The following is a 24,901-nucleotide window of genomic DNA, read 5'->3' as shown; positions in this document are numbered from 1 at the left end:
GTGGTAGGACCTAGTCCGACTGGCTGGCGACCACCCTCCAACTAGAGTCTGCCGCCAAATAGCCTAGCTGTGTTCCGGCATGTGGGTTGGAGAGCCAGTTCTATTCCTTTCCTTTCCTCCTCCTTGTTGGGGGTGAGTCTTGGTGATACTTGGAACATGCAGAGCAAACGTGCGCGCAAGCCCGCGGGGCGTGGGTTGCTGACGGGGGTATAGGGAGACCCAGTGAAACGGTGCCTGCCGCCGCCCGCCGGTCAGTAGGGGACCTGAACCTGGGTGTCACAACTAAACTCCGCCCCAGGAAGCTGTCCCGCCAACCGGTGTAAAATCCTGTCATGCGGTCGTCGTGCCGGAGTCGGAGACCGGAGTGGATCCCGGCGATCGTATGCAGGGTGGACTGGGGGCCCTTCCATGCCCTGCGTCAGCTTCTCGCGCAACCCCGGATCGAGTGTTCATTGTGCCCTGCGCTTTATTCAGGTATTGCCTTGATCTCACCTCTAGCATCCTACCTCTCCAAATCCTTACTCTCCAACTAAAATTATGAAAGTCGACAAAAGAAAAAGAGTTTTTTCGGCGGATCCCCATTCCACGTTTAATGTGGATTTCAGCAATGTCAGGGGCCTACACAGTAACCTTGACGCCGTACATCACCACCTTGAGACGGCGCAGCCTGCCCTCTTTTTCCTGACTGAGACGCAGATATCTGCCCCGGACGATACGTCGTACCTCGGATACCCCGGCTACGCATTGGAGCACACCTTCCTGCGTAAAGCCGGGGTCTGCGTGTTTATCCGGGAGGATGTCTGCTGTCGTCGGCTTCGGGGCCTCGAGCAACGGGACCTGTCCCTCTTGTGGCTACGCGTGGACTATGGGGGCTGTACCAGAGTCTACGCTTGCCTGTACAGGTCTCACAGCAGTGATGCGGGGTCAGCTCTGTTTGAGCATGTACAAGAGGGGACTGACCGCGTGCTTGAGCAGTACCCATCTGCGGAGGTGGTGGTCCTTGGTGACTTTAACGCTCATCACCAGGAGTGGTTGGGGTCCAGAACCACTGACCTCCCGGGTCGGGCTGCCTACGATTTCGCCTTGTCCTACGGCCTCTCACAACTGGTGACACAGCCCACCCGTGTCCCAGACATTGAGGGGCACGAGCCTTCTTTGTTGGACCTTCTGCTGACCACTCACCCAGCTGGATACAGTGTGGTGGTCGACGCTCCACTTGGATCGTCTGATCACTGCCTTATCCGTGCTGCCATACCACTCTCTCGTCCTAGTCGTCGAACGACGACCGGGTTTCGAAGAGTTTGGCGGTACAGGTCAGCAGACTGGGATGGAATGCGTGAATTTTACGCATCCTACCCATGGGGGCGGCTCTGCTTTTCCTCCGATGATCCTGACGTCTGTGCGGACCGACTTAAAGACGTGGTGCTTCAGGGAATGGAATTATTCATTCCATCTTCTGAGGTGCCCGTTGGGGGTCGCAGCAAACCCTGGTATAATAAAGCCAGTAGGGATGCTGCACGCCTCAAGCGATCTGCATACGTGGCATTTAATGTTGCTAGGAGATGCCGGGATCCTGATATCTCGGAGAAAAGGCGGAAATTTAACGCCGCCTCTAGGTCCTATAAGAGGGTTATTGCCAAAGCGAAGTCGGAGCACGTTGCCAGAATTGGCGAGCGACTGAATAGCTATCCCTCTGGGAGCCGTGCTTTCTGGTCGCTAGCTAAGGCTGCAGAAGGTAACTTCTGCAGGTCTAGCCTTCCACCACTGCGTAAGTCCAATGACAGTCTGGCTCATAGTGCGAAGGAGAAGGCTGACCTTCTGGTCAAGCTCTTTGCCTCATACTCGACTTTGGATGACGGAGGAGCCACGCCGCCCAACATCTCCCGGTGTGACAGCTCCATGCCTGAGATTCGCATCACACAGCGTGCAGTCAGGCAGGAGCTTCGGCTTCTTGATGTCCATAAGTCGAGTGGGCCAGATTGCATCCCCGCAGTGGTTCTAAAAACATGCGCCCCTGAATTGACACCCGCGCTAACGCGTCTATATCGCCTCTCGTACAATACGAACAGGGTTCCGTCTTCATGGAAGACTGCTCATGTCCACCCCATCCCCAAGAAGGGTGACCGGTCGGACCCCTCGAATTACAGACCTATCGCGATAACTTCCTTGCTTTCCAAGGTGATGGAGCGAATCATAAACATCCAACTTCTTAAGTATCTTGAGGATCGCCAGCTGATCAGTGACCGGCAGTACGGTTTCCGTCATGGTCGCTCAGCTGGCGATCTTCTTGTATACCTCACACATAAATGGGCTGAAGCCTTGGAAAGCAAGGGCGAGGCTCTCGCTGTGAGCCTTGACATCGCGAAGGCCTTCGACAGGGTCTGGCATAGGGCACTTCTATCGAAGCTTCCAGCATACGGGATCCCTGAGGGACTCTGCAAGTGGATCGCTAGCTTTTTGGATGGACGGAGCATCGCAGTTGTCGTCGACGGCTGCTGCTCCGATACCATGACCATCAACGCTGGTGTTCCACAAGGTTCGGTGCTCTCCCCCACGCTTTTCATACTGCATATCAATGACATGCTATCTATTGATGGCATGCATTGCTATGCGGATGACAGCACGGGGGATGCGCGATATATCGGCCATCAGAGTCTCTCTCGAAGCGTTGTACACGAGAGGCGATTAAAACTTGTGTCTGAAGTGGAGAACTCTCTGGGGCGGGTCTCCAAGTGGGGTGAACTGAATTCAGTTCAGTTCAACCCATTGAAGACACAGGTTTGCGCGTTCACTGCGAAGAAGGACCCTTTTGTCATGGCGCCGGAATTTCAAGGAGTATCCCTGCAGCTTTCCGCGAGTATCGGGATTCTGGGGGTCGATATTTCGAGCGATGTCCAGTTTCGGAGTCATTTGGAAGGTAAAGCCAAATTGGCCTCTAAAATGTTGGGAGTTCTCAACAGAGCGAAGCGGTATTTCACGCCTGGACAGAGACTTGCGCTTTATAAAGCGCAGGTCCGACCTCGCGTGGAGTACTGCTCTCACCTCTGGGCCGGGGCTCCCAAATACCAGCTACTTCCATTTGACTCCATACAGAAACGGGCTGTTCGGATGGTCGATAGTCCTGCTCTCGCGGATCGCTTGGAACCTCTGGGTCTACGGAGGGACTTCGGTTCTCTCTGTGTTTTATACCGCATGGTCCATGGGGAATGCTCTGAGGAATTATTCGAGATGATTCCTTCATCTCCTTTTTATCATCGCACCTCCCGCCATCGGAGCAGAGTTCATCCATATTATCTGGAACCGCTGCGTTCATCGACAGTGCGTTTCCAAAGATCTTTTTTGCCACGTACCATCCGGCTTTGGAATGAACTCCCCTCCACGGTGTTTTCCGAGCGCTATGACATGTCCTTCTTCAAACGAGGCTTGCGGAGAGTTCTTTATGGTAGGCAGCGGCTTGGCTCTGCCCCTGGCATTGCTGACGTCCATGAGCGACGGTGACCACTTACCATCAGGTGGGCCGTAGGCTCGTCTGCCTACAAAGGCAATAAAAAAAAAAAAAAAAAAAAAAAAAAAGGTGGGCCGTATGCTCATCTGCCTGCCTGCCTACATGGGCAATAAAAAAAACACTACCCCTAGCAAGAGTAATGCTTCGCAGAATCTACCACCGGATGGGAAACGCGACCCACTGAGAGGATCCGGCGAGAAACTCAGTGGGCTGTGTCTATAGGTCCATACGTTCGTATGTCAACAAAAGTAATAAAAAAATAAAATAATATAAGTAGGTATAGTACAAAACAAATGTATGTATTTATTTATGTACAAAAATTTTCAAAACCGTATGCATGAATCTAAAAGTTGAAGTGTTCACTCTATAAACGTGAGCTTGCTTTTGCTTTAGACGCAGATTGAAAAACTTTTTAGTTTCCGATATCGCGTTGCAGGCGACGGCTTTAAAACGAAGTTTTAGTTTCGGCTCTGTGCTCGGTTGAAATTCTTCGAAGCAAAAAGCGGATATACGCGTGTCATATAGTTAAAAGGAAAAATCGACTTTCAAAAACAACAGATGACACAAAAATCACTATGCAGAGATGTATATTTATCATGGATTTCTCTATGCCTGGTCATCTCACGTGTGCTTGTTGCTTGATAGGTTTTTTAACCGCCCTAAAAAAGAAGAGGTTCTCGATTCGATTTTTTTTAGTATGGCGTGTGTTATCTCAGAAATTATTTCTAGGTGAACCGATTTTTATGACTTTTTATTTATTTAAGAGCTGATTCTTCTTATGTAGTCCCATTTTAATTATCAAGATCTGACGAGTAGCTTTTGAGTTGTCCTTAATAATGCATATATAATTGACTGCGATCACATTTATAAAACTCTTTTTGTATGCTTTTATCATTGTTTGAAAACTTGAAAGTTATCTTATGTTGATGCTAGTAAAGTTCATTTTTGCGTTTTACCATCCGTCTTTCTATCCTGAGTGCCATAAAACCTGCTTCGAAACTGGCAGACTTATTTGAAGTTACAGCTTGATCATACACCATTGGGTGCATATTTGCATGTACTAAAATCAAATTAAAAAAAAGAACAAACTAAGCGCTGAAATTTTCATTTTGTTTTGACGTTGGTGACGGACGATAATAGTCGAAGACCTTTTTTTGTTACAACACTGTCATTATAACCTTAAAAAGTGATGCTAATCAAAATTTAATTCATCGTAGATTATAAACTACCAAATATTCATACAATACTATGAAGTAAATTGTATTACAGTTCCAGATCCTAGTAGTTACGTTGGTGCAACTTTGATGCCGCGATTATGGACAATTCAATTTACTTAATAAATTGCATTGTTACTGAATAGGGCATTGTTCAAGTCTAGGTATTCATAGATCAGTATTCGTAGACTTGAAACAGATACCAAACGTATTTAAGAAGTTTTTTGTTTCTTTTACTTTTACTTTTTTGTTTTTGAAGTCGTCGTGGCCCAACGGATAAGACGTCCGGTGCATTCGTATTGAGCGATGCACAGATGTTCGAATCTCAGGCGGGTACCAATTTTTCTAATGAAATACGTACTCAACAAATGTGACTTCCACGGTGAAGGAATAACATCGTGTAATAAAAATGAAACCCGCAAAACTATAATTTGCGTAATTACTGGTGGTAGGACCTCTTGTGAGTCCGCGCAGATGGGTACCACCGCCCTGCCTATTTATGCCGTGAAGCAGTAATTCGTTTCGGTTTGAAGGGTGGGGCAGCCGTTGTAACTATACTGAGACCTTAGAACTTATATCTCAAGGTGGGTGGCGCCTTTATGTTGTGGATGTCTATGGGCTCCAGTAACCACTCAACACCAGGTGGGCTGTGAGCTCGTCCACCCATCTAAGCAATAAAAAAAAAACTTTTGAGATGACGATAAAGAGAAGATCTTCCATCAAAGCAATATCCTTGTTCGCTAGACCTTCAGTCCTTCTATCGTACGTAAGCTACACTTAACAATTATACCACGGACTCCAGTAACCATTTAATAACAGGCTTGCAGTGAGCTCATACACCCATCTAAGCAAAATATAAAAATTACCTTGCAGTAAATTACTTGCATGGTTATGGCAAATGAAAAATCACCAATCAGTAGAATAACAAAGTAGTTAATCGAAATCCTTTTCGAGGAAAGCAAACGTACTGTAGCTGAGTTACCATGCCTTGGTCCAAAGAAGAAAAAAATGGTGCGCGTGCAACTTGGTGCACGTGACAGAAGTGAAACTTCTTTTGCGATGTGTAGTATTGCGGTTTTCCTCATTTTTCATCCTTAAATCAAATTTCTCTTGTAATAGGGAATGCTGTGTATAAAAGAAACGACCTCTTCACTATTTGAAGTCGCCGTGACCCAAAGGATAAGACGTCCGGTGCATTCGTATCTAGCGATGCGCCAGTGCTCACATCCGGCTAGCTAGTACTAATTTTTCTAATGAAATACGTACTTATCTAATGTTCACCATTGACTTCCACGGTGAAGGAATAACATAAAACCCGCAAAATTAGAATTTGCGTAATTACCGATTCCCTATTTCTGTTGTGAAGCAGTAATGCGTTTCGGTGGAGCAGCCATTGTAACTATACTGAGACCTTAGAACTCTTACCTCAAGGTAGGTGGCGGTATTTACGATGTAGATGTCTATGGGCTCCGGTAACCACTTAACAACATCAGGTGGGCCGTGAGCACGTCCACTCACTTAAGCAATAAAATATATATGAAATACATATTATTATTATTATATCCTTCATTAAAAATAAAATATAAGATAGTTAATATTACTGCCATTCACAGGAAAAATGCGAAACTAATAACAAGCCATCTAGTGGCCAACGCCCGTAAAAAGAATGTGGAAAAACGACCTAGTTTACTTTGTCCTTTCCCTTTCTCCGCGTTCGAGTAGTTCGCGAGACGCTCTGTCTATTTCCTCACTCTCACTCTTCCTAAATTGTATCTTTTCTCTTTAGCCGTAACGAATCTGTCGCGAGTTAAATTATGCTTTCAATGCGCCTGAAGAAGTTTCACTTCGAATAGATGAACATACACCAAAAGATTAGCAGAGAATACAGAGAGACTTATAGTTCCGCCGCAACATCAAAGGCTGTAATATCGAGAGAACCTCAGAATCATAAATGAGACGACCATTACTATGTATACTTTTTAGTAGTGATGATCCCAAACAACATTGGATGACAGTAGCGAAATTGCAAATGATATTAAAAAAAAACGCGTTTTTCAACTGTACCATCTGCAAGATAATCTCTAGTGAAAATTAAACAAACTCGTTACGGCGCCGACCACTTTCCCGCCGAGCACGTTCCGATTATATGAACCACCTGTCCCTCCCAGATCGCAGTGTTAGACTACCTTTTGCATTAAACAGGATTATAGTAGTAGCTGCCACGGCGAGTGTAACAGCGAAACGCCATTTTTGAATTTAATCAGTGCCGAATGTAATGTACAGGTATTTTGTCTTGTGTTCTTGTAATCGTTGGTGTTGTGCATCTGTTCGTATTATGGGAGTCAGGTGAGGGGGCGTGTCAAATGATTTTGGAGCCTATTGTCTATGTTGTAATGTGAATTTTGTTTTGAACTCAGCGGGGCTTAGTCTCGTTAAATGTCTAAACTATTAAGTGGAAATTATGTTTTTATAACAAATCAGACTTCTGACTTGAAAATGTATAGTAGCAAGGAAATGTATCTTTATTCGAATCCACGACTCTCAATCAAAGTTTTTTTTTGTACATTTATGTAGGCAGTGGCTTAATTCTTGCCTGGCATTGCTGACGGTAACCACACACCATCAGATGGGCCGTATGCTCGTTTGCCTACAAGGGCAATAATAAAAAAATGTTAGGATCCTTCATAGCGCTGCTTTACGCAAATGCTCGAGAGCTTTTCGCGAAGTCATACAGAATCAATACACGCCGATAAAAAATTGGACCAAACGGACAACGAATTAATTAAAAATTAATTATTTCGACAAAATCAAACTTGTTGACTCTGCTAACTCGCACTCTATATAATACGACTTCAATAATGAATAATATAAATGATAGAAGTAATAATTGAAATGAATAAAAAACATACTTGCTACATTGTGAGAGCGATGACAATATTTTTGAACGAAACGCCTTCATGCCAGTTTATTTATGGTAACTGTCTAACCAGTAGAACCAGTACAGATAGGAAACGTACTATTATTGATCGAAGTAGGAAACGCTAAGACTTCGCGCAAACTTTTTTATGTTTAGAAGGCAGATTAACAATAAACTTTTCATTGAGACAAAATCGACTCTTTTCCAATTAAAATTTTATTAAATTATTTTTCGTTAACTTTTATAGCCGTCTGAAAAGTTCTAATATTTTTGACTATACGCACTCAGTTCTATAGTTTTATAAAATACTAGCTGTCCCGGCAAACATTGTTTTGCCATATATAAGATTTCTAGGGAATTTCTAGTGTAGAAAAAAAATCTAACTTATTGTAAGTGTGTAAGGATGTGGTAAATGAGTGAAAGAGGCATGTAGCGCTGTGAACGTTGAGGGAATATATAATAAAAATAACAAAACCTCATTCAACCACATAATACCTCATTATAACAAAAAAAAGTCCAAATAAAAAAAATATGTTAGGGGTCGACAACCCTAATCACTTAGGGGTATGAAAAATAGATAGTAGTCGATTCTCAGGCTTACTGAATATGCATAAAAAATTTCATGAGAATCGGTCAAGCGGTTTCGGAGGAGTATGGGAACGAACATTGTGACACGAGAATTTTATATATTAGATAATACTTTGTGTTTTTTCTTTTTTTTTTGGTGGAATTCCAACGCGCCATTGACAGAACCATATTTCGGTACTTCAAAATTTAAATTTCGAATATTCATATGTATGTGTGTACATAGAATCAGGTGATAAACAATTTCAAAACCTTTACGTTTTAAATGGAGAAATTTAGCGGAAAGTTTGAACGTATTGTAACGAACTAATCTTGGTTTTCAAACATTATTATTGCCCTTCCCTTACTTAATCACTACTTTACTTTACTTAATCACTTAAATAATGGTTGACGGACAACCCCGGGTCAATCTCTGTAAATGACCACCATTTTACTGCGATTATTTCATCCCATATCATCTCATCTCATTTCATTTAATCATCTTTCATAAAAATAAGAATATAAACTAAAATAAGAAATGACCTAAAAGGTCTTAGTTACCAGGTCATAAAATTCCTTAAAAAAACCTTCAAAATTTGGAAGAGCGTAAAACCGCTGTGTTAAATAAATTAATTAATTCGTAAATAGTGTGTCTACAATGTTCAAAAGTGAACTACATAATAATATTATTATCGTCAGCCCTATTTGAAATCACTTTAACCTCCGATAATTTTGTAGTGGTGACGTAGAAACCGAAGTCCACGCTATACCCCTCATCTAACAATATTCTCTTTAGTCAAATGGCAAGCCGATCGTTCGAAATGTTTGTTTTCAATTGAACAGCTATGAGACATATTACGTAGTTGTTACGAGTTATTTTAGGACACATGCTGCTTGCAGTGAATAACTGTCATGTGCATGTGTATACTGCTCCACTTATATTTTACTAAGAATTACAACAATATTACTGTTACTACGGAGCCCCAGGCATGAACCAACACGAACTGCCTAACTTTTTACAGTTTGAAAACATTCGATCTAATTCAAAAATAAATTAACAACTTGTTTAGGTAGCTTCGTAATAATTTAATCAATTAGAAGGGTTAGTATCAAACTTACGTAAAGTTTGACGTCACAATAGATGAAAGGCCTAAATTGGTAAAGTGATTAGAAACTTCAATAAGGGTCGAGTGGTCATTGATTCGCTAAATGGGAAATTGTTTTGAAACAAGATTTTTGCTTTATTAAATAGTTTTTTAGGAGTTTCAATGTTAGTTCAAGTATCTAATGAAATAGCAGAAGGTTATAATAATCTAGTTTTTATATTGCTGTAGATCGGTTTCTCTATCTAGATATAATACATAACATTGAAATCAAAGGCATATGTCAAGATTTTTTTGATAGAAAATTAAATGATATTTAGCAGTCGTCCGTGATTACAAAAGCTGTTAAGTATTCGAAATATAGGAAATATTAAAATAATAAAAATTAACACGAGTAATTAAATTGTAAAATTTGTTTTAATCGTCTCTGCGAACTTTGTTATCTAAGGACATCACTTCTTCTCTGTAAGCCTTTAAATGAAGAAGTTATTGAAGTTAAACTTCCTGAGGCACGTTGAGAGTCAATTTTAATTCGCGACAGCTTCGTTGCGGCTAGACAGAAAAGATACAATTTAGGAAGTACGAGAGTGAAAAGATAGGCACTGCGTCTCGCGAACGACTCGATCGTGGAGAGAGGAAATGGACAAAGAAAGCTAGATCGTTTCTCTTATACACAGCATTTCCTACTAATAGATAAATTTGATTTAAGGATGAAAAATAAACAAAACCACAATACATCGCAAAAGAAGTTTCACTTCTTTCATGTGCACCAAGCTGCACGCGAACCATATTTTTACATATGTTACATAAAAGGTACGCATTTATTTAAAAGAATGATATGCGCAATAACCACCAGCATTTAGGGTATATATAATAATCGTACTTTAAAAGTATGAACACTGGTGGTAGGACCTCTTGAGAGTCCGCACGGGTAGGTACCACCACCTCGCCTATTTCCGCCGTGAAGCAGTAATGCGTTTCGGTTCGAAGGGTGGGGTAGCCGTTGTAACTATACTGAGATCTTAGAACTTATATCTCGAGGTGGGTGGCGCATTTGCATTGCAGATGTCTATGGGCTCCAGTAACTACTTAGCACCAGGTGGGCTGTGAGCTCGTCCATCCATCTAAGCTATAAAAAATAAATAAAAAAAACCTTTCAGTGCAAAATTTGCAATTTGTTCATAAGATCATTACAAAATATGACTACAATGAGAAAACAAAATCATATAACGTTCAATTAACTTTTATGAGAGGGGAATCAATAATCAACGTTTGTGGGCGACCTCCTTGCCGCTTTCATCCTCAATGGTATTATTAAGAGAGACGAAATGATCCTATCTCATAATATGCTTTGTTCGTTTTCAGGTTGATTATTCTACTCGTTTTGTTGGTCGGAGTGTTGTACTCCTTACACTTACTGGTCCAGGATTACCAGGCCTTGACTGCTGCTCCGAAGCTGCTCCGGTTTTTATTTAAACGCGACCTTCGATCGTCGCAGCACTTGGTGAGATTTATAAATTACTAGCGACCCGCCCTCGCTTCGCTTCGGAAACTGTAATTTATTATTGATTTCTCCACTATTTAATGGATATTATATATTATACATCCTCCTCTTCCTATTCCTCCTTAATCACTCTACCTATTAAAAAAAACCGCATCAAAATCCGTTGCGTAGTTTTAAAGATTTAAGCATACATAGGGATATATGGACAGAGAAAGCGACTTTGTTTTATACTATGTAGTGATATATAATCTATATATAAGGAATTGCTGTTCGTTAGTCTCACTAAAACTCGAGAACGGCTGGACCGATTTGGCTAATTTTGATCTTGAATTATTTGTGGAAGTCCAGAGAAGGTTTAAAAGGTAGATAAATATGAAAATGCTCGGAATTAAATAAAAATTACAATTTTGTTTTTCCTTTGATGTGTCCCCCGTCGGACGGATTCCTTTTGTTTAAGTTTATTTTGTACAAAAGTTTAGGTCTTTTATTTACCGATTGACGCACTACGAAGTCTACCGGGTTAGCTAGTTTTTAATAAAAATGCATAATAGTAGTCGACTACTTTTTAGCTAATTACTCGTTTAGTATTGAATAATAGCCAGAGCCGACCCATATTGCAACATGACCAGCGCCACCAAACAGCAAAGATATGACATTTATTATATTATATATTATGTAGTCTATTTTATTGTAATTTAATCCCACAATTCTAAGTAGACAGAAATTTAACAACACTTTTTATTTCACTCAATATCATTTTTTTTTATCTCAGGCATCTCCGCTGCTATATTAACATTTCGCATTACCCTCAGACTCTTTCCCCAACAGTGCAAGCGCTAAATTCAAATTAAAAGAAATACATTGTCTTTAAGTATAAAGATGCTGTTTGTGATATCAAACGAAAGTCAAAAACTACCTGCCTACCTACCTGCCTACGGAGATTTTATAAAGGCTGAAATTTAAAAGATCATTCACATCACGATTCTAAGGAATTCGGAGAATCTCACTTTATAAAAACGAGATTACTAACCAAGTTTGTTCCAGGTAATGTTATCGTTAAAAGCGTATTTTTGTAGAGTTATTTTTTTGTAACTCATTTCAAAGATCTGTTATTTCATTATACAAAGTCAAATATACGTTTTACTGATAAGAGGTTGAGCGCAACGTCAATGTCTTTTTTCTACTTTTTCTGCTATTTTAATTTTTGCGACAAAAAAATATTGTTATAGGGTCTGTGTAAGCGGGTTTTCAATAATAACCTCACTGAAAATGGAGTTGACTTCTCGATCTTGAAATTTCTGGAGTCTATAGCAGACTTGTCTTTATTGTCTCTGCTTTTATAGTACAATTTGTTTCATAGGGAAAGCTTTGAGAAATTGCTTAAGATAATTCTTTAAAATTTATAGCTCATTAGATTTGCACCAGGACCCCCCTTCATCCGCCATTAAAATTGGAACTCAGAAAGAATGAAATACTTTACGTTTTCCCAGGAGAAACAATTGGGATCCCGGGATTGTATAACTCACTAGTGCATAAATTAACAGTCGATTTTTAGATCCACTAGTCTGAATTAAGGAACAGTGAACAAACACACTATAATACTTGGTCTTGTCCGGATCATGTTATTTAAAATAAAAAATACCTTATTGTCAGTTTAGGTTGTAAATTATATTTTACTAGCGACCCGCCCTCGCTTCGCTTCGGAAACTGTAATTTATTATTGATTTCTCCACTATTTAATGGATGTTATTATACATATAAACCTTCCTCTTCAATCATTCTATCTATTAAAAAAACAGCATCAAAATCCGTTGCGTAGTTTTAAAGATTAGACAGAGAAAGTGAGTTAGTTTTATACTAAGTGATGCTTGATTAAGAAAAAAATATCTAACATGCAAACTTTCGTATTTATAATATTAAGATAGATTAAATTATCGAAACAAAGAGAGATGACATTCTTAAATATTAAAATTAAGAAAACTTATTACCGTTCGGATTGTCGATAATCCCATTCTCTCGGATCGTTTGGAGCCTCTGGGTCTGCGGAGGGACTTCGGTTCCCTCTGTATTTTGTACCGTATGTTCCATGGGGAGTGCTCTGAGGAATTGTTCGAGATGATACCAGCATCTCGTTTTTACCATCGCACCGCCCGCCACCGGAGTAGAGTTCATCCATACTACCTGGAGCCACTGTGGTCATCCACAGTGCGTTTCCAGAGATCTTTTTTGCCACGTACCATCCGGCTATGGAATGAGCTCCCCTCCACGGTGTTTCCCGAGCGCTATGACATGTCCTTCTTCAAACGAGGCTTGTGGAGAGTATTAAGCGGTAGGCAGCGGCTTGGCTCTGCCCCTGGCATTGCTGAAGTCCATGGGCGACGGTAACCACTCACCATCAGGTGGGCCGTATGCCCGTCTGCCTACAAAGGCAATAAAAAAAAAAAAAAAAAAAAAAAAACCTAGTACACGACGTAACTAGCATAAGTTATACTTGCAAGAGACAGCATTTTTTTTTTTGATAAGTTAGTAGGAAGGCTCCCAGTCCATCTTTCGTTAAGCGAAATGATAAGATAAGATCAACGGAGACCATAATAGCCGGAAAGCCACTGTGCACCTTTAGTCATAAGATTGAGATTTAAATTTCAGGGTACAACTATTATCGAACGATTAAAAATGAAGTACGTGATTGATTTGTGACATAGACAGAATAAATATCTCCACTGGTACGAGCTTTCAAAACACCGAATACTGGTAATTGCGACAATAGTTTACGTACTCTATTAATCAATGTTTAACATTATATCACAACTTTATCTATTTCAGAGGCCCTTGCTTATCATGCTCATGAATATGCTATTTAAGTTGTAGTAAGTACTTTTCGACTTTTCAAAAATTATATACAATCTTTGCGCAGGGAAAAGAAATTTCAAACTTCTACTTATTAACAACCTACTTGTTAATTTCGAGTTTGGCGTGCGCAAAATCTTAAGCCTAATAATAAAACTGTGAGAGGCTGGTGCGGGTACCGAGTACGAAGCCGAGATAATTTCATTAAACTTAAATTAAGTTACATCACGATTACAAGACATTAAACGACACGAGAATAGACACTCTTCTTTTAAGGTTACAAGAAAAATAAACGTATTCAACGCGCTTTTTTGATATTAAGCGATCGTAACGGTAAAATACACCAATTGTATTTCTTTCTTTTTCTCTCTCTAAGGGTCTTGTTACGATGAAAAAGCTAGATATATGTCAAGTCGTTGTGGCCTAAAGGATAAGACGTCCGGTGCATTCGTATGTAGCGATGCACCGGTGTTCGAATCCCGCAGGCGGGTACCAATTTTTCTAATGAAATACGTTCTCAACAAATGTTCACGATTGACTTCCACGGTGAAGGAACAACATCGTGTAATAAAAATGAAACCCGCAAAATTATAATTTGCGTAATCACTGGTGGTAGGACCTCTTGGGAGTCCGCACGGGTAGGTACCACCACCCCGCCTATTTCCACCGTGAAGCAGTAATGCGTTTCAGTTCGAAGGGTGGAGTAGCCGTTGTAACTATACTGAGATCTTAGAACTTATATCTCGAGGTGGGTGGCGCATTTACGTTGCAGATGTCTATGGGCTCCAGTAACCACTTAACACCAGGTGGACTGTGAGCTCGTCCATAGATCTAAGCAATAAAAAAAAAAAATATATAAGTATACGTATATGCGAAATGCTATAAGTTTTAGCTAGTGATATGTCATGTTTATTGTGTTGGCTAAGCAGTATAAACGCACTGTGAATGGACCACACTTTCAGGCATGATAAATTTTAATGTCAGCTAAATTGGTTTTTTTTATCGCCTAGATGAGTAGATAGGCTCACAGCCCACCTGGTGTTGAGTGATTACTGGAGCCCTTAGACATCTATATCGTAAATGCGCCACCCACCTTGAGATATTAGTTCTAAGGTCTCATTATAGTTACAACGGCTGCCCCACCCTTCAAACCGTAACGCATTACCTACTGCTTCACAGCAGAAATAGGCAGGGTGGTGATACCTACCCGTACGGACTCACAAGAGGTCCTACCACCACTAAAAAGCGTGTTTAAACGAAGGTTCAATAGTTATAAGAATAATTAAATAAGAATACAGTGAAAAATATTAAAAATAATATAAGTCGAGGATAATTTCAATTAGGTAACAAAATTAAGAAAAAACTATACTTTATTAGATAATAAATCAGAGATAAAACTTGAACTAATTTGATTAGATTAATTTTGATTAGATTTTATTTAGTTGTGAAATAATCCACGCTATATTTATTCCTATACTATTACATATTTTTGACCGCAAAAGTACTAGTATTTTTGAAAGTTTTCTTCACGTATTCAAGGAATTTATCTTGTACCTATCGACGATAAGTGTGATTTGTTCTTACAACACGCTACCTTTATTTATTTATGATCATTGTTCTATGTCGCAGTTCAAGCTCTAGCTTCATCGCACCGCCTGCCATCGGAGTAGAGTACATCCATACGGCCGTCTTGTGTAGTGGTAAGTGACATGGTCACTACACAATGGGGTCGCGGGTTCGAATACCGCCAAGAGAGATATTTGTATGATAAATATAAATGTCTTTACCAGGGTTATGGATGTGTATTAAATATTAAATATATGTACGTGTATAATAAAAATCTTACATTTATTTCCATTATCTGGTACCTGTTACACAAGTTCTTTACAAACTTAGCAAGGGACCAATTAACGTGGCGTGATTGTTATTAAAAATTTATTATTTATTTATATTTATTATACTACTTGGAGCCACTGGGTTCATCCACAATGCGTTTCCAGAGATCTTTTTTGCCACGTGCCATCCGGCTTTGGAATGAGCTCCCCTCCACGGTGTTTCCCGAGCGCTATGACATCTGCTTTTCAAACGAGGCTTGTGGAGAGTACTTAACTGTAGGTAACTACTCACCATCAGGTGGGCCCTACGCTCGTCTGCCTATACGGCAATAAAACACTAGATGTGTGGTGTCGTTGGACACCGGATAGGAACGAAGTTCCTTAATATAAAAATATTAATTTTAAGTTATATTCGAGGAATAAAGATAATATTTATTCGGGTATACATTTTTTATTAGGACTTTTTTTGATAAAAAAAATATCTACTTTACAAGGTTATCAACTTTATTTTATACACAATGATTTATAAAAAATATATAATATTAATATACAAAGAAACAGCTATTTATATGAATAACTAGCTGACCCGGCAGACTTCGTAGTGCCTCAATCGATAAATAAAAGACCAAAATTTTTGTATAAAATAAACTTAAAACAAACAAAAGGAATCCGTACGGATTCCTTTTGTTTGTTTTAAGTTTACACAACAAAGGGAAAACAAAATTGTTATTTTTATTTAATTCCAAGCGTTTTTATATTTATCTAGCTTTTAAACCTTTTTTGGACTTCCACAAATAATTCAAGACCAAAATTAGCCAAATCGGTCCAGCCGTTCTCGAGTTTTAGCGAGACTAACGAACAGCATTTCATTTATATATATATATATATAATAATAACCGTCATCACGTAGACTATACATTAGACACTATATAGCCATCATACTAAGACATAAAGAATAAAAATCTTACGTTACGGATGTTTTTTCCCGACCCCTCCGCATTGTCCCATAAGGAACTTCGTTCCAAAAATAAAAAGTTTGTAATGTTTTAACCATTGCCACTTTTGTAAATAATAATGTATTATTTTTAGCGGGGCAGTGTAAGATGGCGCAGAATACTACAGCACGATCCTATTCAATGCGCTCGCTACCTTTATTGCGATCTTGGGGCGCGACCGCCGAACAATAGCGTCGGGCGAGGCTTCGTGTACATGCTCACGTGAGTCGTTGAACAAAGTATAAGAATTAACAAAACTTATTCAGTGAAATTTATTATTTCCGCCGTTGGGGCTGAAAAGCTCTCGAGTGGCGACCGCGCACCGGAATACGTAGCGTGGGTAGGCTTCCCACAAGTTGGGTCGAGGACATGTTAAGTGAGGGTCGCGAATCCGCTAGAGGACCGCAGCGCAGGACGGGTTGTTGTTGCGAGTCTTGGAGGAGGCCTATATCCAATAGTGGACAGCTGTAGCCCAAGATAGATTCATAAAAAGTTTATGGAGGTAGGACCTCTTGTGAGTCCGCGCGAGTAGGTACCACCGCGCTGCCTATTTCTGCCGTGAAGCGGTAATGCGTTTCGGTTTGAAAGGTGGAGCCGTTGTAACTGTACTTTTTTATTTTTTTTTATTTCTTAGATGTGTGGACGACCTCACAGCCCACCTGGTGTTAAGTGGTTACTGGAGCCCATATCTACAACGTAAATGCGCCACACACATTGAAATATAAGTTCTAAGGTCTCAGTATAGTTACAACGACTGCCCCACCCTTCAAACCGAAACGCATTACTGCTTCACGGCAGGAATAGGCGGGGCGGTGGTACCTACCCGTGCGGACTCACAAGAGGTCCTACCTAAAAATGGTTCGGTTTCATTACGACGTTATAAAGAATCACAAATGAGTACACGGTTCATTAGGTTTCTTTCAGTGAGCTCGTAAGGTACCCAAATATCGAGTTTTTTTTTTATACCCCGTTTTTTTCAAATGCGCCAAAACTGTTTTGTGGTCAATTCCCAGTTCCTTAGCTACGTCTTAACTACTGATATGCCGACCTTGCTCCACTTTTTCAAAAAATTGAAAATTGAAAAAAATTTAAAAAATTTCAAGTGGAGTAAGATCGGATTGGAAGAAGAGTGTCCGAGATACCGAAGTCAGCTATTGTTTTGTACAAATAATTATGTATATGCTTTTACTGCATCCGATTACACGAAATTATTAAACAACAATTTGTAATATAATGTCTATAAAGTCGTAAACAAACTTCGCTGTTTCTTGGAAAAATATTGCCGGAAGCTGATATATAGCTGACGAAGCAAGATAGATATTCATAATGTCCTAACTTTGAGGATATTCGAGGTACCATAATTATTCTGAAGGTATAAAATTATGAAACAGTGGCAAGAAAATTGCTCAGATTAAACTCGAATTCTTCAGCACATCCATAATTATAATTTATTTTCAAGATACAGCTTTATCTCAATAAGCCGAGATAATCTGCTCATTAAGTTGAATGAGATTGAAGTTTTTCCTTATATCATACAGCTTCAAGGTGAACCAGAGAACTAGTGTACTTAAAATCTGTGCATAGTGACATAACTAAAAATTCTATGTGGATCAATAAATAAAAGTTAAACTTCAGAGTTTATTTTTGAGTAAAACAGAAAACGATAATTAAACACTATATAAATAGAAAAAGTCGTTATTTTCAGACCATGAGTTATCTTAGCTTATGTAAATAGTATAATTCAGAATAAAGTATAAACTAACGTAAAATTACAAGTAGATATTTAGCAAACAGTTTGTTTTCAGACCTATTGACACACCAACGCTTCCTCTAATTTCTTCTACACTCGATATTCTTGAACCAGCCTTTTCCATCTCCTATATGGGCATAACCAACCAATAGCCTAATAATATTTTTTGATTATTTACGCATAAATAAGAATAAGTATAAAACATACTTAGAAAACCTATGAAACATAAATACAATTGAAGTAAATAACAATTTCAAAATCTACCCTAACACAAATTAAGCTGGTTGACATCAAATAAACTTAAATAAACTTTTTGGTATCTTAATCTATTGTAGTTGTAGCATAGTTTTTAGTGCTTTGGCAAATAATAAAATACTATCCAAAAATCGTATGTAATTTATATATATGACATGTCCTTCTTTAAAAGAGGCTTATGGAGAGTATTAAGCGGTAGGCAGCGGCTTGGCTCTGCCCCTGGCATTGCTGAAGTCCATGGGCGACGGTAACCACTCACCATCAGGTGGGCCGTATACTCGTCTGCCTACAAGGGCAATAAAAAAAATAAAAAAATATTCTATCTGTTATTATTTATTCGGAAATTCTCTCGTTCAAAGAAAGAAAGAAAAGAAAGAAAATCTTTATTCGCCAGAAATATAGTTTACAAGATATAGGACATAGCTTCATATATTTCGCCTGTTTAGGCATGCGAAAATTTAATTTATTTTTATATTAATTATAACACAAAATTTCGAATATTTCGAAATTTATTTCCAAGTACTCCTTTATTTTTCTGCCAAAGTAGATCCCCTTCTCTGAAGCCGCTCTCAATAATAGAGATTTCTTCTAACTGTTCAAGATAAAGTAAGCAATAAGCCACTTCAAAAAAGCTTACAGCAAATTTTAAACTATATCTTTTTCTATGTTTGCAGGCTCAAACCACATGATGAAGACTTACAGTCACTAGAGTATTTTCAAATGGCCTATCACCGCGGTCAATTGGGAGGTATATTTGGCTGCAAGGAATACTATCCTATGTGTCCCTTCGATGCACAATTATTATTCAGACTGATACAATATCTGATCGATAAACAATAATCCTAATCCTAGAAATCGTGTTGATATTAATGGTCGGTTGGTATGAAGGGTTTGTGTCTTACGTGAATGCTAAGTGAAATTCTGTGAAGCGTCAAAAGCTGAACACATTTTTGAAGTCCTTGAAGCATTTTTGAGGGCAACATATCAGCCTTCAGATTTGTTTGTTTGCCTTACCGATGTAACAATAATATGTATGCTGTAAAAAATATTTTATATAAAACTTTGGCGCAGGTGCATACTTTTCGAGATTTGAATTTTTTATGAAATCTTTTAAAAGCATAATATTAATATGTGTTATTTGTATGTGTATTATTTAGTATTCTATATCATATGATAAATCTTGGTTTTCCTTTTTATTGACATGATGGCCAAAGATATTTTTGATAACCATTGTTTAACTATTTAGAACGTCAAGTGAATGTGAAATTATGTTTCAATAAATGCAAAATAATTACTATTGCCGTCTTTTATTTCATTTTAATAGTTTACGGTTCATTCTTTTACCTTAAAATCATACCCGTCATTTTTGAAGTTATACTTCATTAGGCGCGTTATGAAAAATTGATGAGAGTGAAATTCTACGATGCGCACGCACCGATTACAATACGACCGACGTAACTTGGCGAGTCTGAATATAGCCGCAGCTGAACTTTCGCGCATGTACACTCTCAAAAAAAAGTGATATTAGCATTCATTTTTTAACGTTAAATATTTATTATTAATTATTTAATATTAAAAAAAAACTTCTTACGCGCGTACATAAGTACACGCACTCTTTTTTACCATAGCTTTGCGCCGCATCGCTTGTATTATATCAGACACCATTGATTTAAAGCCGAGTTCATTGCAGTGCTATCAAACTCTCTTAGTTTATACAAGTGAATAATGGATTTGACTTCAGTCTAAACAAGAAGATATTATGTATGGTAGACTCACAGATATACAACTGTTAAACTATTAGTGACATTTATCAACAATGACAAATATCTGCACAACTAGGCGTAAGGTAAGATCATGGTAAGATGGACGCGTTGAAGAAACTGTAATTTGATGGCCCAAACGAAGATCAAGACATCACGTTATTGATCTTGAACCTTTTTCAATATAATCAAACCCATAAGAAATACTTGACCTATTGGAGCAGCTAACCCTAAATTATTTTGTTAAACGCATTGAAACATTAGTTGCATTTAAAGACGCGTTTGAAAAATCTCTTTTGTAGTATTTTACTGCTTTTACATATTACCAGCCAATATGGATCGATCATAATATGGTATAGCTTGAAGACCATTATTCTGGTCTCTTAGGATAGAACAGGCCAAGATATCTTCAATCCAATTCTGGCCAAAATTCCGTCCGTAGATGCAAATAGCACATCACAAACGGCAATTTTATACAATACAACTGCATACAATTGATTTTCGTACATACATTACGGAATGCAAAATCGATGACTCGTTTTTATGTCTCAAGATGGATAGCGGCTTTCAGATCATGATGTCTCTGAACTCCAACTAAGTCGGGGTCTCCTTTATCCAGTTTAATTTTTCATAATCGTGTTCTTTTTTTATTTATTGCATAGATGTGTGGACGAGCTCACGGCCCACCTGGTGTTAAGTGGTTACCGGTGCCCATAGAGATCTAGAACGTGAATGCCGCCACCCACCTTGAGACATGAGTTTTAAGGTATCACTTTTAACCGTACAATGTCTGTCCCGCCCTTCAAACTCAATATCCAACAAAAACCATTAAATTCCGTAATTAGCATATTTAAACCATTGAAATAGTTCGGAACATATTACTAATGGCACACAAGACATCGATCCTACTTTAAGCCATAAAATATGAGACATTATGAAAATTTAGCGATCAAGTTTCAAGATCATAAGCAATTTGCCATTCCGTGTGTGTTAAAACTGTAACATAGAATACAGGAAATTCAACCTTAGGCTTAATAATAATGAATGATCTTAGAAACGAGCTAGGGTCCACCTGATGTTACACGCCCATAATAAATGTCAACAGCGTAATTTTTTTTTTAAGAGACTTTAGAACTTATGTCTCTAGGTGGGTTTTTTTTATTGCTTAGATGGGTGAACGAGCTCACAGCCCACCTGGTCTTAAGTGGTTACTGGAGCCCATAGACATCTACAACGTAAATGCGCCACCCACCTTGAGATATAGGTTCTAAGAGTCTCAGTATAGTTCTCAGTATAGTTACAACGGCTGCCCCACCCTTCAAACCGAAACGCATTACTGCTTCACGGCAAAAATAGGCAGGGCGATGGTACCTACCTACCCGCGCGGATTCACAAGAGGTCCTACCACCAGTAAAATGCTGCTACTTACTTTGGAACATGAGTTCCAAGTATATTAAGTACATAGTATAACTGCTGCTTCGCTAATATCGCTTCGGTAATAGGTAGGTAGGTACCTACCCGCCTGGGCTCAGAAGACATCCTACCAGCAGTAATTACGTCAGTTATTAATTTTGCTACAGTGTTTTTCCCTCGTCATAGAAGTCATTCGTGTTAAAAACATATTTCATTAGAAAAAATACTACCCGCCTGCGGGGTTTTCAACACCGGCACGGCTACATCGCTCGATACGAATGCACCGAAGTTTTTATCCTATTCATACTTTAAAAGGATAACGGAAAAAAACAACGACTTTGCGCTACGGGGACCTAATCCGATCTCCATTTTCATGAAAAATATTTAGTATTCGAGCTTTTGCATATGCCTATTTGTTTTTGTTTCGTGCCGTATCGGTAACCATAGCGTAGGAGAAAATCCTAGCTTAGGGTCGTATTATTGTTTATTGTCACGTCATTACGGATACTCCCGATCCATTAAAGGTGCTTTTAGGTACCGCAAGCACCGGTCACCGTCCTCGTCGAACCCGTCGCTTGCGACAAAGGGTTCGACGAGCAAATTAACCCACAGACACAGCCCACTGAGTTTCTCGCCGGATTTTCTCAGTGGGTCGCGTTTCCGATCCGGTGGTAGATTCTGCGAAGCACTGCTCTTACTAGGGCTAGTGTTAGCACCACTCCGGTTTGAGCCCCGTGAGCTCATCTACACGTTAGGGTGAAGCTGAAATAGCCTCTCAAGGCTATCAGCATAGATAGGGGAAAAAAAAAGAAAAGGTTATTGTGTAAACAAATAAATTAAAGAGCTCACGGTCCATAAGCTTTTAAGTGATTATCGGAGTTCATATGGAGGTCACTATTTTCAATTGTATAGTAAAGCGGCTGTTCGTCAAAATTAAGTAGGAAAGTGATACCTATAGCTAGCTATACACTACCACGGGCATGTAAAGGTCCATTGATTGTTTTTTTTTTTTTTGTTGGTGAACAGCCTCCGAAATCCCCAAACTCCGTCACCAAATTTAAGACATGACAACTTGAAAATTCAGTCAAATAGGTAGCTCTCACGGAACATGACGTTATCTAGTGCACACATTTTTTTGTATTTTTTTGTCGCGCAATGGGTCAAGGCTACTATGAGATTTCAGCGTCTACAGGGCACGTGGGGTTTGTGGGACTTGACGATCTGTACATATTGGAAGCAGATCGTGGGCCCAAGGATGTTTTTAAGGTCCTACCAGACCAAGCGACTCATCACATTCTCTCACCCGACGTCCGATCTCCGCTCGGGGTTAAAACCAGGTCAGAGTAAGGGGGTTCTCGCGATTAACATTTAATTTGATTCACTTATTTACTAATTAAATTTGATTTACTTGTGGTAGGACCTCTTGGGAGTCCGCACGGGTAGGTACCACCACCCCGCCTATTTCCACCGTGAAGCAGTAATGCGTTTCCGTTTGAAGGGTGGGGGTAGCCGTTGTAACTATTCAGAGACCTTAGAGCTTGTATCTCGAGGTGGGTGGCGCATTTACGTTGTAGATGTCTATGGGCTCCAGTCACCACTTAACCACCACCAGGTGGGCTGTGAGATCGTCCATCCAACTAAGCAATAAAAAATAAAAATAAAAAATAACACTACAACCAGACTCGCGGCGCCACCCCAAGGATGCCCGACCGTGACGATCTGCTGATGTTGGAAGCAGACCGTGGGCCCTAAGAGTTTTAGGGCCCTAACACACTAAATGACTCCCCTGCACTCTTACACCCGCCGTCCGATCTCCGTCCGGAGTCAGAACCCGATCAGAGTAGGGGGTTTCCCGTGGTCAGCAATGTAGTGCACACTGCCCCAACCAACGCAACGTCTCAAATATCCTAAGTCCTACCTAATCTTTTTCAAAAATCCTAAAGATCAGTTACTGAGAGGTATTTCCTTTTCTTTCCTAATCATTTAGCCTCCACTTGTCTAGTAGGATAAAACGTTTATCTGATTGAGTTGAAACAAAAGAACAATCTCCGTATTTTACAGTTGGCTTTTGCGATAATACTAAAAAGGTATGATGACACAGGTTGAGCGCGATTCCAGATATCGACTAGTACTTACTTTGTATTCTGAAATAAATTTTAAGTTCAATTATAACTTAGATTGTACTTCTAAAAGGTTGAATGAGCAAATCTAATTACAGTAGAATCTCGCTGTAGCAAGTGACGTTGATCGTGATCATAATAAATAATTTGCGGATTTGTGTTACGAAAATCTAGAAAATTCATGGCAAAGAAAAAAAAAGTAAACACATTAATTACGAAAGTGGCTGTTACGAAGATAATGGCTTGCTTTAAAACAGATTTTACAGAATATAGTACGCCTACTGAAAGAAATATTGCTACGTAACTTTTAACACCGACCATGAATGTAAGTATTAATAAAAAGTTATGCCTGAAACGACCTCTGAATCTCCTTGTTGTTATTTGAGTAAAAAACGCTCAGTCCAGAAATATTTGCCGCAAATTAATGTTTTCCGGTCTGGGGTTACTGGTCAGAGATTTTTCCTTTTTATTGCATTACGTAAGTGAATGACCTCAGTTTGTGATTGATTAGAGCTTCCCGGTGCCCATAGACATGACAATGTGAATGCCATCACCCTGGCACATGAGGTCGAAAACTCAATTGTATTGTATAACGGCTATGCCACGCTCTAGTCCAGAACATTTGATGGTTTCGCACATGATGAGCTAATAGCATCATGTACTAAAATAAAAACATACATCAACTATTTAAAAAAAATTGAAGTTAAAAGAATTATAAGTCACTAGCGGCCCGCTCCGGCTCTGCTCGGTTATTTAACAAAAATTCCAACGATATTTGACGTTGTTTTATTTCTTTAAATAAAAGAACACTTATTGCGGCATAGCTATAATAGTTAGACATATGCTATCGCTACACTTTTGGTAAATGATAATGTGTTCTACAAAGTCGTAGTACATTATTTTATTCTATCATCAATAGTTTTTGCAGGGCACGCGATGTAAATAATATTTTAGGCAATTTTTACATTATTGGAGTTTTAGTAAGGATTCACTTTTTTTTTTTTTTTTCAAAAAAGTTTATGCCTATGTCACTCGGAAATAATATAACTTCCAAGCAGTGAAAGAATTTTTCAAATCCGTTCAGTAGCTTCGGAGGCTTACATACAAACAAACAATCAA

At 39.2% G+C, this 24,901-nt stretch overlaps 1 protein-coding gene across 2 annotated transcripts; it reads left to right on the top strand.

Moving 5' to 3' along the window:
- The first annotated feature begins 6,732 nt into the window (after positions 1-6,732).
- Positions 6,733-19,786, top strand: LOC105841682 (uncharacterized). Of its 2 annotated transcripts, XR_009974527.1 has the most exons (7): positions 6,733-7,002; positions 10,669-10,807; positions 11,636-11,851; positions 13,454-13,558; positions 13,631-13,674; positions 16,579-16,706; positions 19,164-19,786. XR_009974527.1 is itself a non-coding variant. In XM_038014524.2 (4 exons), exons 1-4 carry the CDS (start codon positions 6,995-6,997, stop codon positions 19,327-19,329), a joined length of 441 nt encoding a protein of 146 aa, XP_037870452.1. In that variant the 5' UTR covers positions 6,733-6,994; the 3' UTR covers positions 19,330-19,786. The 2 variants fall into 2 exon arrangements, 1 of the variants encoding a protein (XP_037870452.1); XM_038014524.2 differs by lacking the exons at positions 11,636-11,851; positions 13,454-13,558; positions 13,631-13,674.
- Positions 19,787-24,901: the final 5,115 nt, after the last annotated feature.

This window comes from Bombyx mori, chromosome 12 (genome assembly GCF_030269925.1).
Source record: "Bombyx mori chromosome 12, ASM3026992v2".
In the NCBI taxonomy this organism is placed as follows: Eukaryota; Metazoa; Arthropoda; class Insecta; order Lepidoptera; family Bombycidae; genus Bombyx; species Bombyx mori.
Note: the sequence above shows the minus strand (reverse complement) of the source record. Positions and strands in the feature narration are given on the sequence as shown.

Excerpts from the sequence above, each read along its gene's own strand:
- LOC105841682 (XM_038014524.2), top strand. Across the intron at positions 10,808-16,578 it reads TTCGATCGTCGCAGCACTTG|CGGGGCAGTGTAAGATGGCG; the intron begins GTGAGATTTATA and ends TATTATTTTTAG. Across the intron at positions 16,707-19,163 it reads GGCTTCGTGTACATGCTCAC|GCTCAAACCACATGATGAAG; the intron begins GTGAGTCGTTGA and ends CTATGTTTGCAG.